Source organism: Engraulis encrasicolus, chromosome 22 (genome assembly GCF_034702125.1).
Source record: "Engraulis encrasicolus isolate BLACKSEA-1 chromosome 22, IST_EnEncr_1.0, whole genome shotgun sequence".
Lineage (NCBI taxonomy): Eukaryota > Metazoa > Chordata > Actinopteri > Clupeiformes > Engraulidae > Engraulis > Engraulis encrasicolus.
In genome coordinates this window covers 45,499,785-45,511,889 of record NC_085878.1, presented here as the reverse complement: position 1 = coordinate 45,511,889, position 12,105 = coordinate 45,499,785, and the positions used below count along the sequence as shown (strand labels likewise).

The following is a 12,105-nucleotide window of genomic DNA, read 5'->3' as shown; positions in this document are numbered from 1 at the left end:
CGGGGAGGAGGGGTGGTGAGAGGCTCCAGAGGAGGGCCGATGGTCTTGGCGGATGGGGGAGGTAAAGGGTGGGAGAGGGTAGGTATGGTCTGGGCGGCTCAAGAAGGTAGAGGGTGGAGGAGCTTTGACTCTGTACATAACGATTAATAAGCGCAGTCATGATGGCGTTTTTTTGATCAGGTTGAAAATTTGCTAGGCAGCGAGCATGCTCACTGTGTCCGCGTGAAGCATCCTGGTTAGAATTGCCGTTCACGACGCAGTTGAAGGGAGTGACCTCTGCTTGGCAGTCGTGACACATGGCGTTGAACCATCGCGGGAACAAAAGTTTTGTCAAGCAGCCACGCGGTAACAAAAACCTACTGCGCTGGGCAGAAGACCTCCTCCATGATGTGAGGAATCTGCCGTGATTGGTGTTCATAGCTCATGTGATTCATGTGTGTGTAGTTGAACGTGCTTCATTTTCTACATGCTGAAATGCATTTCATGCTCAAATGCAGCATACTCAGAGTGGTATCATCCATATGTATGGTCGCACAACCCACTTACAACAGTAAAAAAGAGAAACAAACCACCCTGTCGTCACATGCTCCATCTTCGCCACGTTAGGAGTGTATGCCCTAGGTTACAAAACTAGCACTATTCTGCGGGCCGCCTGCTCGACGGTTAGAGTAGTGGTTGCGCGCCTCACTTCCATTCGTGAGGTCCCCGGTTCGAAACTGCACCGAAACACAGGAAGTCTTTAGTTGCTGATGGTTAATGTGGAAACAGACCCGTAACGAGCGACTTATCTTGTCCTTTATGTATGAGAGTGCACGAAACAGAGTGGCCTTTGTGGTTGGCGCGCCATGGTAAAGCTACATATTGAACCTCGCAGGATGGGTTGGCGCTGTTAAGTAATTTTAAAACGGTCCTATCTGAATGACGACTTTGGTCCCAAAACACAAAATGAATAGCCCAAAGTGAGCACTAATTAACTGAATTATTACATGGAAGTGAAGCCAAATCATCACAAATTTAACTAAGAGTTGTACCATGATTCACCGAGTGGTAACCTGTGTTAGACGGGGAGGAACGGTAGCCTACCATGCACCCCCCCCACAACAAAACGCCACATGACTTTTTTTAATCTTCAAGATGTCCTGAATAAGAATTTGAGTGGTAACAGTCATATAACTCACTCCCTATGATTTTTCCATCATATTGGTACATGACCCATTGCATTCTAGTCCCTATTATGGTACACTGCCAAGGCTTCTAGAGCCATGATGCAGTTGGTTAAATAGCTTATTATATACCCATTAAAGCTTGGAGTCTGTATTATACATATTTGATACTGTATTTGGTGTACCTTTTGCATAGCAAACAGGTGCTAGGCAAAGTATCTTCCTTAGCAACCAGAATCAGTGATACGGTTCCTCTGCGCTTACATTGGTTGTGATTGTCTGACCAGATGGCTTTTTCTAAGGGGCCACATGACTTCTTTGAACCTCCAAGATGCCCTAATAAGAATTTGAGTGGTAACAGTACTACATGTCCTACTGTACATCATATTGTACACGACCCCAGTGTGCTCCCATGCGCATAAGTTTTTCGGTCCTATGTTCGTTGTAAACTGTCAAGGCCTTAACACATTTTGCAGTTGGTTATCATAGCTTGCCATACCTGGAGCTTGAAGCGTGTAGTCTTAGTAATATTATATCATATGTTGGTGTACCATTTGGGAAAATATAATTGGGTTCAGTTATATGATGTGTGAGAGTATTTTTTCATTTTTCTGATCACTTTAAATGACCCTCATCCATACAACCATACACATATATAAAGAACCTTACCAGGCAATACATTAACAATTTGTACAAGTATAATAGAGTAATTATAACTACTGGAATATTGACAATAATAGCGAGCAGTACTGAATGGTTGTGTTGGTTTTCGACGTCGGTTTTGCGGGTTGGGGGACATCTGTGGTGTGCTGTTCTTGTCGGGGTTGTGTGGAGTTTGCACACACCAAATAGGTGAGGGTCCTTGGGGTGGGATTACCAAGGGTTTTGTGCGTGGTTTGTCAGGGCTACAAAGTGTGCGTATGTGTTCGTTTGGTATATGGGAACGGATGGTTTGGTGTTTTGGTTGTTTGTGTTTTGTGTGTGTGTGTTGCAATCTGTTTGTTTGTGAGGGTCGGTGGGGTGTTGCAAGCAGACTGTGGTTAGTTCATTCAATGCTACTGTCACGGTGTCTGTTGGGTTTTCTTTGTTGTGGACCAAGTTTTGTGTGCACTGGTTTGTGTTTTGGTTCAGTTTTGTGGCTTTGTGCACTGTGGTGTCTCACTGTTATCACACAGGGACTTGTGTGTTGTGTTTCACTTGTCGGTGGGTGGTGGCTGGCGTCTTTTGTGCAGGTGGCCGTGCACCGCGGGGGCGTGTTCACTTTTCGCTGCGTTGTTTTGTGTTGTTGTTTGTGTTGGGTTGACTCTTTGCCAGCACAGGGGCGGGAGACGCACGGGAAGGCCAGGAATCACGGGTGTGTTGTGTTGTGGTGGGCCAGGGCCGGCGACTGGGACCACGGAGGAAGGACAGGGAGGTGTGTGTTGAGGGGGTTTTGTGGTGGCGGGGCCCCCAGGGCTATCGGAAGGAACCCGAGTGGTGTAGCTAGGCGGCGGGAGGCGGGGGCGGTCGGCAGGGGGGTAGCAAAGCCTGGCCACAGTTTTCGGGGAAGAACGGTTCCGGGTGTGCGGGGTTGGGGTGCAAAGTGTGGGGGGGGGGGGGAGTGGTGTGTGTGAGGGCGGAAGTCGCATGGCATCAACCGTGTCAGCGTTCTGATTCGCCATACAGGCCCATTGATGTGGGGTTTCCACAATCATGCACTGGTGTTGGGGAAGGGCTGCGGTCACTGTCCCTGGTTGTGAGTTCACGGCATAGTGTGTGGCAAGTGGGTAACACGGGGGGTGGGTGCTGTGGGTGGGGGGGGGGAACAGCGTCGTTAGGGAAGGGAGGTGTGGTTTTAGTTCCGGGCTCTGGCCTTCATGTGTCTCTTTGTGGGTTGGGGTCGCAGTGTTTGTTGTGCCTTCCCAGGGGTGGGTCAGCGCATGGGACGTGGCGGGCCAAGTAGGAGGTGAAGGTAAGAGAGTGTCGGGGAGCTGAGTGCGAGTTTTAGAGGGGGAGGTTGGGTGGGCGGTCAGTGGCAGCGGGACTGTCTCTTAGGGGGGGGCAAGGAGGATTTGATGCCCAGGTGTGGTGTTGTGGGGGGGTTGTGGGGTTCCAGCAAAATGAGAAGAGGCAGAGTCAGGACCGTGACCGACGTTGGTATAAGCGCATTTGCGCATAATTGGCTGGAAAGGACACCCTGTGTCGGTCATCTTCCTGTGATGACCTGAGTACTGGAATTTCAGTCTTTCTTGTTGTCAAAACCGTCCCCTGATGGAAGGTATGCACTTCTGACAGATAAATGGTTTGCGCCTTGCAGGTTTGAAGGCGTACTTATCACCACTCCTTGCTTTATTAAGCCTGATAACTGCACCTTGTTTTCCTCATTCTTAAAACTGTTTCCACTCCTGGGACGTTTTGTTGCTCCACCCCCTGATAATTAACTTCCTCCACACCACGGTGAAAATTTCCTTTCCATTGAATTGATGGATTTTGGTCTGTATTGGTCTGTGCTGAAAATGATGTCTCCACATCCAGACGAGTTAGCTGTCAAATAAGCATGAGGAGATCTCTGCAAATGTGGCTGGAATGTTCTAAAGTAAAAAAGATGCGCAGTAAAATTATACATTCCACAATTAATACCATTCCATTACTTTACTGTATAGCTGATGGACTCTGATGCATTTTCCAGGTGCCATTTACAATCATATTGTAAATCAAGCATTTCCAATCATACCTGTATGTTCGCTGACGTGTGGAGGAATGGCAGAATACGGTTGAATCTTTCACCAGGTAGTGGAACACCAGAACATGGCTGGTGATTGGTTGATTGATTGAGTGTGGTTGGTTGTTGATTAATTGGTTGAGTGATTGACTGCTTTAAGGTCTTTTCTATACGGTTATCTGTAAGTCATTTAAGAATTAAAAAAACCAGAGCTCTCCACATCCATATAACTGAGCCAAGAATTTTTCCAAATACATAGGTCACCAAAAAATATGATATAATATTCATAAACTACTACCACTTCCAGCTTACTTCCATAGGTATATGGGCAACGCTATGATAACCAACTGAAACATGGTTATTGAGACCTTGACAGTTTTTAGAACGACCTAGGACTAAAACTATAGCCAAGCTACTGGGGGTCATGTACAATATGATGTAATTAGGATGATTACTGGTACTTTTGGGTGAGACTCACATTCTTATTAGTGACATCTTGGAGGTCAAATAAGTCCCATGTGGCACTTGGACAAGCCATCTAGATCCAACAATTCAACAACACAATGTAATCGCAGAGGAACGTACACTGATGCGGGGTTGCTAAGAAGATACTTTGCCTAGCCAACGTTGCTATGCAAAAGGGACACCAAATACGTATAATATATGTATACTCAGACTCCAAGCTTTCATATTGTATTCATAAGCTATTATAACCAACTGCTCATGGCTCTAGAAGCCTTGGCAGTGTACCACGCAAGGACTAGAATGCATGGGGTCATATACAAATGATGTGAAAATCATAGTGGAGTGAGTTATATGAACTGTTACCACTCTCAACCTTCTTATTCAGGACCTCTAAGATTAAAAAAAGGCCTGTGGCCGTTTTGTGGGGTTGTCGGGGGTGCATGGTAGGCTACCGCTCCTCCCCGTCTATGTCTCTACCTCAAGACCATCCGATTTCTCTTCGAGAATCAGAGAGTCTCACGATTTCACAAGCATGTGCCGACATTGGTAAGCGCGTCATGGAATTAGCGCCATGATGATTTAATTCCACGAGAGGGCGCCCTGGTACACCCGCTGTCAAAAAAGGTAGATCCACCCACAGACCTATAGATCCACCTTCTTTGCCGCTGTTGAAATCTCGTCGTCCTGATGTGTCCAGCTTGGTTGCGACGCAGTTATCCCCTCCTTTTTAAGACCAAGCAAATCACGTTTTGATCAAAATTTTTGCTGCGTGGTTGCGACCGAGCCTAATGTTTCCCAAACAGCATGGTTGACCCACCTCCTTCAGTTTGCTACCGGTCAAGGTCAGAAAAGGCTATGCAGAAGTTTAAAGGGACACTGTGTGAGATTTTTAGTTGTTTATTTCCAGAATTCATGCTACCCATTCAATAATGTGAGCTTTTTCATGAATACTTACCACCACCATCAAATTCTAAGTATTCATTATGACTGGAAAATTAGCATTTTTCATACATGAAAAGGGGGATCTTCTCCATGGTCCACCATTTTGAATTTCCAGAAATAGCCATTTTTAGCTGCAAAAATGACTATACTCGTGCCATACTAGAAAATATTAGTTTTTTATTACTTAATAAACTGTCAAGAAAAGATCAAATTTGGCAATAGGCAACACAGTTTCAATGAGTAGCATTGTTGCAGTACCTTTTTTGACCATTTCCTGCACAGTGTACCTTTAAACAAAACATTTTCTTTGGTCATTGGAGCTGCTCAAAGTTGATTGGTTCCCAACAAAGTGGGTGGAGTTCCCGATTTTTCCAAAGCTCAGAAACTATATGTATATTGCTCGTGGCCTGACTAGAAGCAATGACAAAGGTATTGCGTCACTAGGAGGGCATAGCCTGGCTAGCTCAGCACATTTTTTTCACAGCATGATATAGGTATATGAATGTACATTTTAAGAAGCTAACAGAAAACTGTATTTGGCAAGCAGGTATGGGTTAAAGGTTGAAAGCACCATAATGCTGCTTTATGAAAAGTAGGTAACAGCAAGTAACAATCATGCTGTATTTTTATCCTTGATTCACACAAGACTCTTTATTTTAAACAATTAGGAATCATGCCCAGTTTGTGTTTTCAGGAGTTCCACGGACATTCCTCTGAAGTGTAAGATTGTCCTCAATGTTCAGCAACAGACTCAAGAAACACGTAAGTCTTCTAAAATAAATATATTTTTGTTGACGCACCCCCAGAAGGGATACAGTTTAAGAATCATTCCGATGAAATTTCAGAAAAGGCTTGTTTTACGACACGCTAGGCTAGTAGGATGCTGTTTGCTGTTAACGGACTGTTGAAGGAAGCAAAAAGTAGTTTATGCCAGCTGCAACATTTCCCTCCTTTTTTCTTACTTTTCTTTCTTTTATTTATTTTTTGTAAATAGGCCGTTCTACTAACTCACAACCCACTCTTTTCTGTCATACAGCACAGAGGGGCAAATGTCTACCCAGTCAACATACTCCTGTTCCAGCAGGCTTTTACCTGCAAGACAACTGGATTTCTTTGATGTGTGACACGCAGTCATTTCCCTCACCGCAACACATCTCTGCATGTTTGAAGGATAAGCACATTCTTATGATGGGAGACTCCACCCTGCGGCAGTGGTTTGAATATCTTCTACAAACAGTGCCAAGTAAGAAGGGGGGAGATGGGAAGATTTTGTAACTAATAAATAGCTGTAAAAAACCCCAGTCTTAATTCAACACTTCTGAATAGATGATCACATTCGATGTCTGTGTTTCAACTCTTTAAGTGTTGAATTAGCACTGTGAAGCCACATGCTATAAAACTGTGTTAAGTTGAACACTAGGCTATGTGTTATTTTAGCTCTCAAAGAGTTGAATTAATTAGTTGGCACCATATTCTCAGACCAGTGTTGTATTAACATTGCATTTTTAAAAGTGAATCTTTAAATACAGGAAGTGGCTTTCAAAGGGACACAAGGTAGATGACATTGTTTGCGCAGTGACCATGGCATGCCTGTCTCAAAATCTACACCGTAATGAAAAAATGCTGTTCAAATAAACTTGCTGTGAGCATGTTTTTCATCACGGAATGGCAGCAGATTCAGACAAATCTGAATACGGTATGTAAAGCGATTTTTCGTATGAAAAGTGTTTCCCATGACACTACTTCGGATCGCGCTGTCAAAAAGTTCCATTTGGGGTTTCTGGCAGCGGACTGTGGAAGTGGTCGCGAGAGTCATCGTTCACTTACTAAAGATTCACGTAACAATCGGCTGACTCGGGACAGTGATTAATTCAACTTTTAATCCTACCTGGAGCCCCTTTAAGTAAGTTTATTTTAGGAAACGCAGTGGATTGCAATATGCGGACTCTCGTCCCACCTGTGATGACGTCACTGACGACAGAAAATTGATTCAATCTTGCAAAGCATAATTCTAATGTCATCTTCTGATTTTCTATCGGGATGGTGAATGAAGAACATCACCCCAGAAGTTGTTGTGACTAGGCTGACAGCCGGGAAACTTTATGGTTTTCTCCATGGTGAAAAGGAGCAGAGGTTAGATTTTGAAATGCTTTTGCACGAGGACTTTTGGCACGTGGTTCTAAATTCAAAGTTAAAGTTCAGTTTTTGGATCTCAATGAACTGCCGAGGTTTTCACATGGTTGATCTGCAAATCCATGCCATGGTTTCTTGGTAGCCATAACTGATGAACTTGGTGGAGACTCATGCCCTATTTAGCATAATATCACGCCCATCTTGGGCTAGGCGCTGTTTTTCAGAGTTAGGCGCAAGGGGTGTGGCGACGTTCCAGAGGGGAGAATACGCGCAAGATGAAAGCGCGTAAAAGGTGCGCGCGTAAAACCAACTTTAAGTGGAGACGGGAGAATTCCGCCCTTAGTTTATTTTACATCTTGTTTAGAGTAATTGCAGTCAATGGGAACCCTGAAAAAACTGACTAATGATAGGCGTTACCTTTCTTTAGGTGACCTAGAAAGCTGAGACACGACAACCACATGTGACAATGGCAGTTATCAGGTCATCTGAAACTGAATGGCCTCGTGTCAGTCACTTTGTCTGATTTGGTGTCAAAATGTGAAAAGTGAGCTTTTCTACTAGATCAGTGGCTCTCAACCTGTGGGTCAAGGCCCCCCCTTTTGGGGTTGGGTGAGGTGATAATGGGAGACTCAAAGTAAAAGACCCTCACTGCATCCAAAGTACAGTGATCAAAAATACTGGATAAGAGAAAGATTACGCAAAACACGCCCACTCAATGCAAAAGCGTGTGCTCAAGTTGGGTCTCCTAAGGGGGCGTTGTCCCCTCCTTCTTCTGCTCTTTTTGAGGTGTTTGCTCAAGACGTGCGCTAACGGCATCTACAGCGCTAAGGGGACTTGATTTATTCTCAACCTCAGGACTCCGAAGGTCTCCTAACCGAAGGTCTCCTAAAGGGGCGTTCACCCGACATAAAGTGGATACCGGAAAAGAAATAAAATGACGCTTCTTGTTAGATCCACCTTCTTTGACCGTGATCATCAAACAATGCTAAAACATCGGCCAAATTGTCAAATAATATTAAAAAAGCCAAACATTGTGAAAACAACCCATCTACAAGCCCACTACGCCTCATAATATGAGGCATCGTGGGCTTGTAGATCAGCCATTTCCTCAATATCTATATATGAGTAGAGTAGTAGAGTATCGTTTATCGTTTGAGGAATGGAGTCACACAATTAGGGGGGTCCCCAGTCCAAATATGAATGATTTGGGGGTCATGGCCTAAAAAGTTTGAAAACGACTGTACTAGATGGCAACCATCTTGAATTTCATGGTCAAAACAAAGTTATCAAAATTACGTCAGATTTGGAATCCTCATGGTTGACATGTATGAAAAAGTGCCTTCATACATGATTCTAGGTCATCCAGATCAAAAGTTATTTTTTACAGATGGCGCCGGCCGCCATTTTGAATTTGGCTCCGTAGAAAAAAATGCCGGGATTTTTGGGAGGGACATGGGAGCTAAATCTTTTCTAAAGGGTCCATAGAGGTCAAATCAATCATCAAAACATCCTTGCCAGAGGATGGTCACGGAACCTCACATTATGACCCGACTATATTCCTGGTATAGACCGTGGCTGGTGTTATATATGAGGCTGAATTGTCAAATTTTCCCAGTGTTTAGTTTTTCCAGCAGGGCAGAAGATTTCGACCTGTACTCGCCAGCATTCTGATAATGTTTATGGATTTGGCCTCATAAATTGAGCTTGGTGACCCAGTATATAATGATCTTGTGCAAAAAACCCCTAAAAAATACTCAAATGAGTTCTTATTAGTTCTAGCTTTGAACTGAATATTAATATTTCAGGGCAAGAAAATTGTACAATGAGAAAAAAATGATTACAGGAAACTCCATTGAGACCCATTCATTTTTCACGAGTCTGTGGGTTAGGGTTAGCTAGTTGTAGCTAGTAGCTAGTTCCATCAGTGAACCCCCTCTGGTTACTCTTAGTAGGCTACTCTGAGTCTGAACCAACCATAGTTTTACTATGGCTTATCCATGGAAGTAAATATGCTGAGTACTACAGTATGAGTCAGCCATAGTTTTACAGTGGTTTATCCATAGGATTACAGTAGCTGTCATACAACCCTTACGGAAATGAACCAATGGTTTTACTATGAAAACTGACCATGGTGCTTGTGCAATAAAACCAATGCAGATGGTGAAGCACGTTTGGTATTCACTCAACCCTTAAGAACCCTTGTTGTTACTCCTCTATTTATAGAGTTACACTGGTTACTAGAGATGTACAGGATCCAAGATCCGGTTCCGGATCCGGCAGGATAATAGGTTTTTTTCAGACTATCCGGATCCGGTTCCAGGATCCAGGATCCGGTAGCCAAGGCTTTTAAGTCAAAATAGTTTGAGCCAACGTGATAAAAAGGGCCCACGTGTGTGAGTAGGCTATGTGTTTCAACACTTTCGTGGGATCCGGTATCCGGTTCCGGATCCGGCAGGATCTTAAGCAGTGGATCCGGTATCCGGCAGGATCCTAAAAATCAGGATCCGGTGCATCTCTACTGGTTATCACTTGCTGCCCAGATAAAGTACAAGGCATTGACCCTTTCCTACAAAACCACCTCAGGAACAGCCCTGGCTTATCTGAAGGACGGGATTGGCCCATTGGTCGTTAGCCCATAAATCCGACAATAAGCCATAGAGGAACATAACAAGAATCCCATTGGTCTGACATCCCATTAGTCCGATAGATGTGTGTCACGCTCAGGCTACTGGGGTACATGTCTGCAAGTCTTTTCAGACAAATGGGTGTCTTTTTAACAAGACTGATACATGCTTGTCGGACTGATGAGAAGTCTTACTAATGAGCTGTTGGACCAATGGTATGGAACCCTGAAGGACATACGAAGGCCGTATGTCCCTGCCACAGAGCTATGCTTCTCCAACACAAATTGTCTAGCTGTGCCGTCCTGCACACTCAAAGCAATCCCAGTCATGACTGTTCTCTGTCACTGTCCCGATGGTGAAAAAAAACTTCCAGAGGCAGCAAAACTAGGACCATTTATCTCAACCTTCAAGAAACAAGTTAAGACTGCTGGGGGTATCTTTTAGTCTACTTAACCCTGTGCTAATATACTTTAATAAATAAATAAAAAATCCATACTTGGCACCTTATTGTTCTGTATATACAGTATTTTCTGTGCACTTTGCATCTGCAAGTGATATATACTCTGATTATGTCCTCAAATTTAAGTCGCTTTGGATAAAAGCGTCTGCTAAATGTAATGTAATGTTATGTCATTTGTTTTAGATTGTGTCAAGCATAAGTGATGGTAACCAAGTGAGTAGTACAAAGAAAAGGGTCCCATACAGTCAAGCATGGTAGTGGGACTGACATGGGTTGGGGCTGCATGAATGCTGTCAACACTAGCTGTCACCAAAATAATCAATGTTGTCACCAAAACAAGCATGCATGTTACCGATTCGCATGAACGGCCATCTGGGTACTTTGCTTGTAAATGTGCATTACGCCCCTTTGTGGGGGAAAGCATGTCTCATAAACTTATATGCTAAATCGGCTAGCCTAAATAAACACAGTCCATGCTTCATCCATGGCTGTCTGGCTATATTATTTGAACAGCCGGCATCACAACACGCTTTCACCAAAATAAACATGTATGACAGCATGTACTGTGACTACTGATGGAGATCATTATCCTCTCTGTGAGATTTTAAGATAGGGTGTACTCACTTTGGTGGAGACATTAACGGCTGTATTTTGAATGAACCACTTCAATTTATTTATTGTATAAATGTGTCCACAAAAGTGGGTGCAACCCTATTTCAAAATCCCAGAGATAATATAAATCATACACTGGCAATGTGTCAAAGTGATTTTTAAAAATATATATGTTGTCCCATGAAAAGATATACTTAGAAATATGTTAGGGGTGTACTGACCTCTGTGAGACACTGTATGTATTTTCCATGCCATACTATGGTTGAGAGAGAAAAGGAAGTGTCGACAATTCAACAGACCTTTTTTTCACCACAGATGACGTTGCCAGTTGTGAGAGTGTTGTTTTGCGGCTTTAAAGGCGGATGGTTACAGGGAATATGGTAGCCTGTTGCATTTCAACACTTCCCTGGTATTGTGTCGATAACGTCTTTGAGAACTTGTTATTGAGTTTGTTTAATAGGTAGAGAACTATAGTTGACTGTCCTCTGACAATCTTTTTCATTGGAAGAACCTAAATAAATTGGAAGAATTTGAATAAAGCATAGGGATGCCAGTTTCGTTATTACCAAAAACACCAGGCCTAGTGCTTGATTTGTTGGTTATGGCCTGAATGAGTGAATAATACCAACTCAATAGTGAACACATATGTTTTCTTCCAGAATGGCTATTCATACCCGGACCTACTGTGGCGTGGCCCACTGGTGCAACCAATTTATAAATGATACAACACACATTAACAAGTTACACTTACATATTGAAAACAAATTCTTATTTCATAAAATACATCCACAAATGAGAAAACAAAAATTAAACAAATTTACCAAGCTTGAAAACAAAATGGGATTTGTAGAATACACATTTACATCATTTACATTTACATGAAATCAAGTTCACATTTACGAAAAAACACATTTAATGTGAAAACAAATACAAAACACAAAACACTTTTACATTTACACATTTACATCTGTCAAAACCACAAATAGGCCTACAATTGTAGGTACC

The 12,105-nt window shown here is 43.1% G+C and overlaps 1 protein-coding gene across 2 annotated transcripts in view; it reads left to right on the top strand.

Annotated features, from left to right (window-relative positions):
- LOC134438487 (NXPE family member 3-like) overlaps positions 1-12,105 on the top strand; it is a 57,969-nt gene that overhangs the window by 31,005 nt on the left and 14,859 nt on the right. For both annotated transcript variants that reach the window (XM_063188065.1, XM_063188066.1), the window contains exons 4-5: positions 5,966-6,033; positions 6,308-6,514. In XM_063188065.1, the coding sequence (XP_063044135.1) occupies positions 5,966-6,033; positions 6,308-6,514 (275 nt within the window). The remainder of the gene's footprint in view (positions 1-5,965; positions 6,034-6,307; positions 6,515-12,105) is intronic.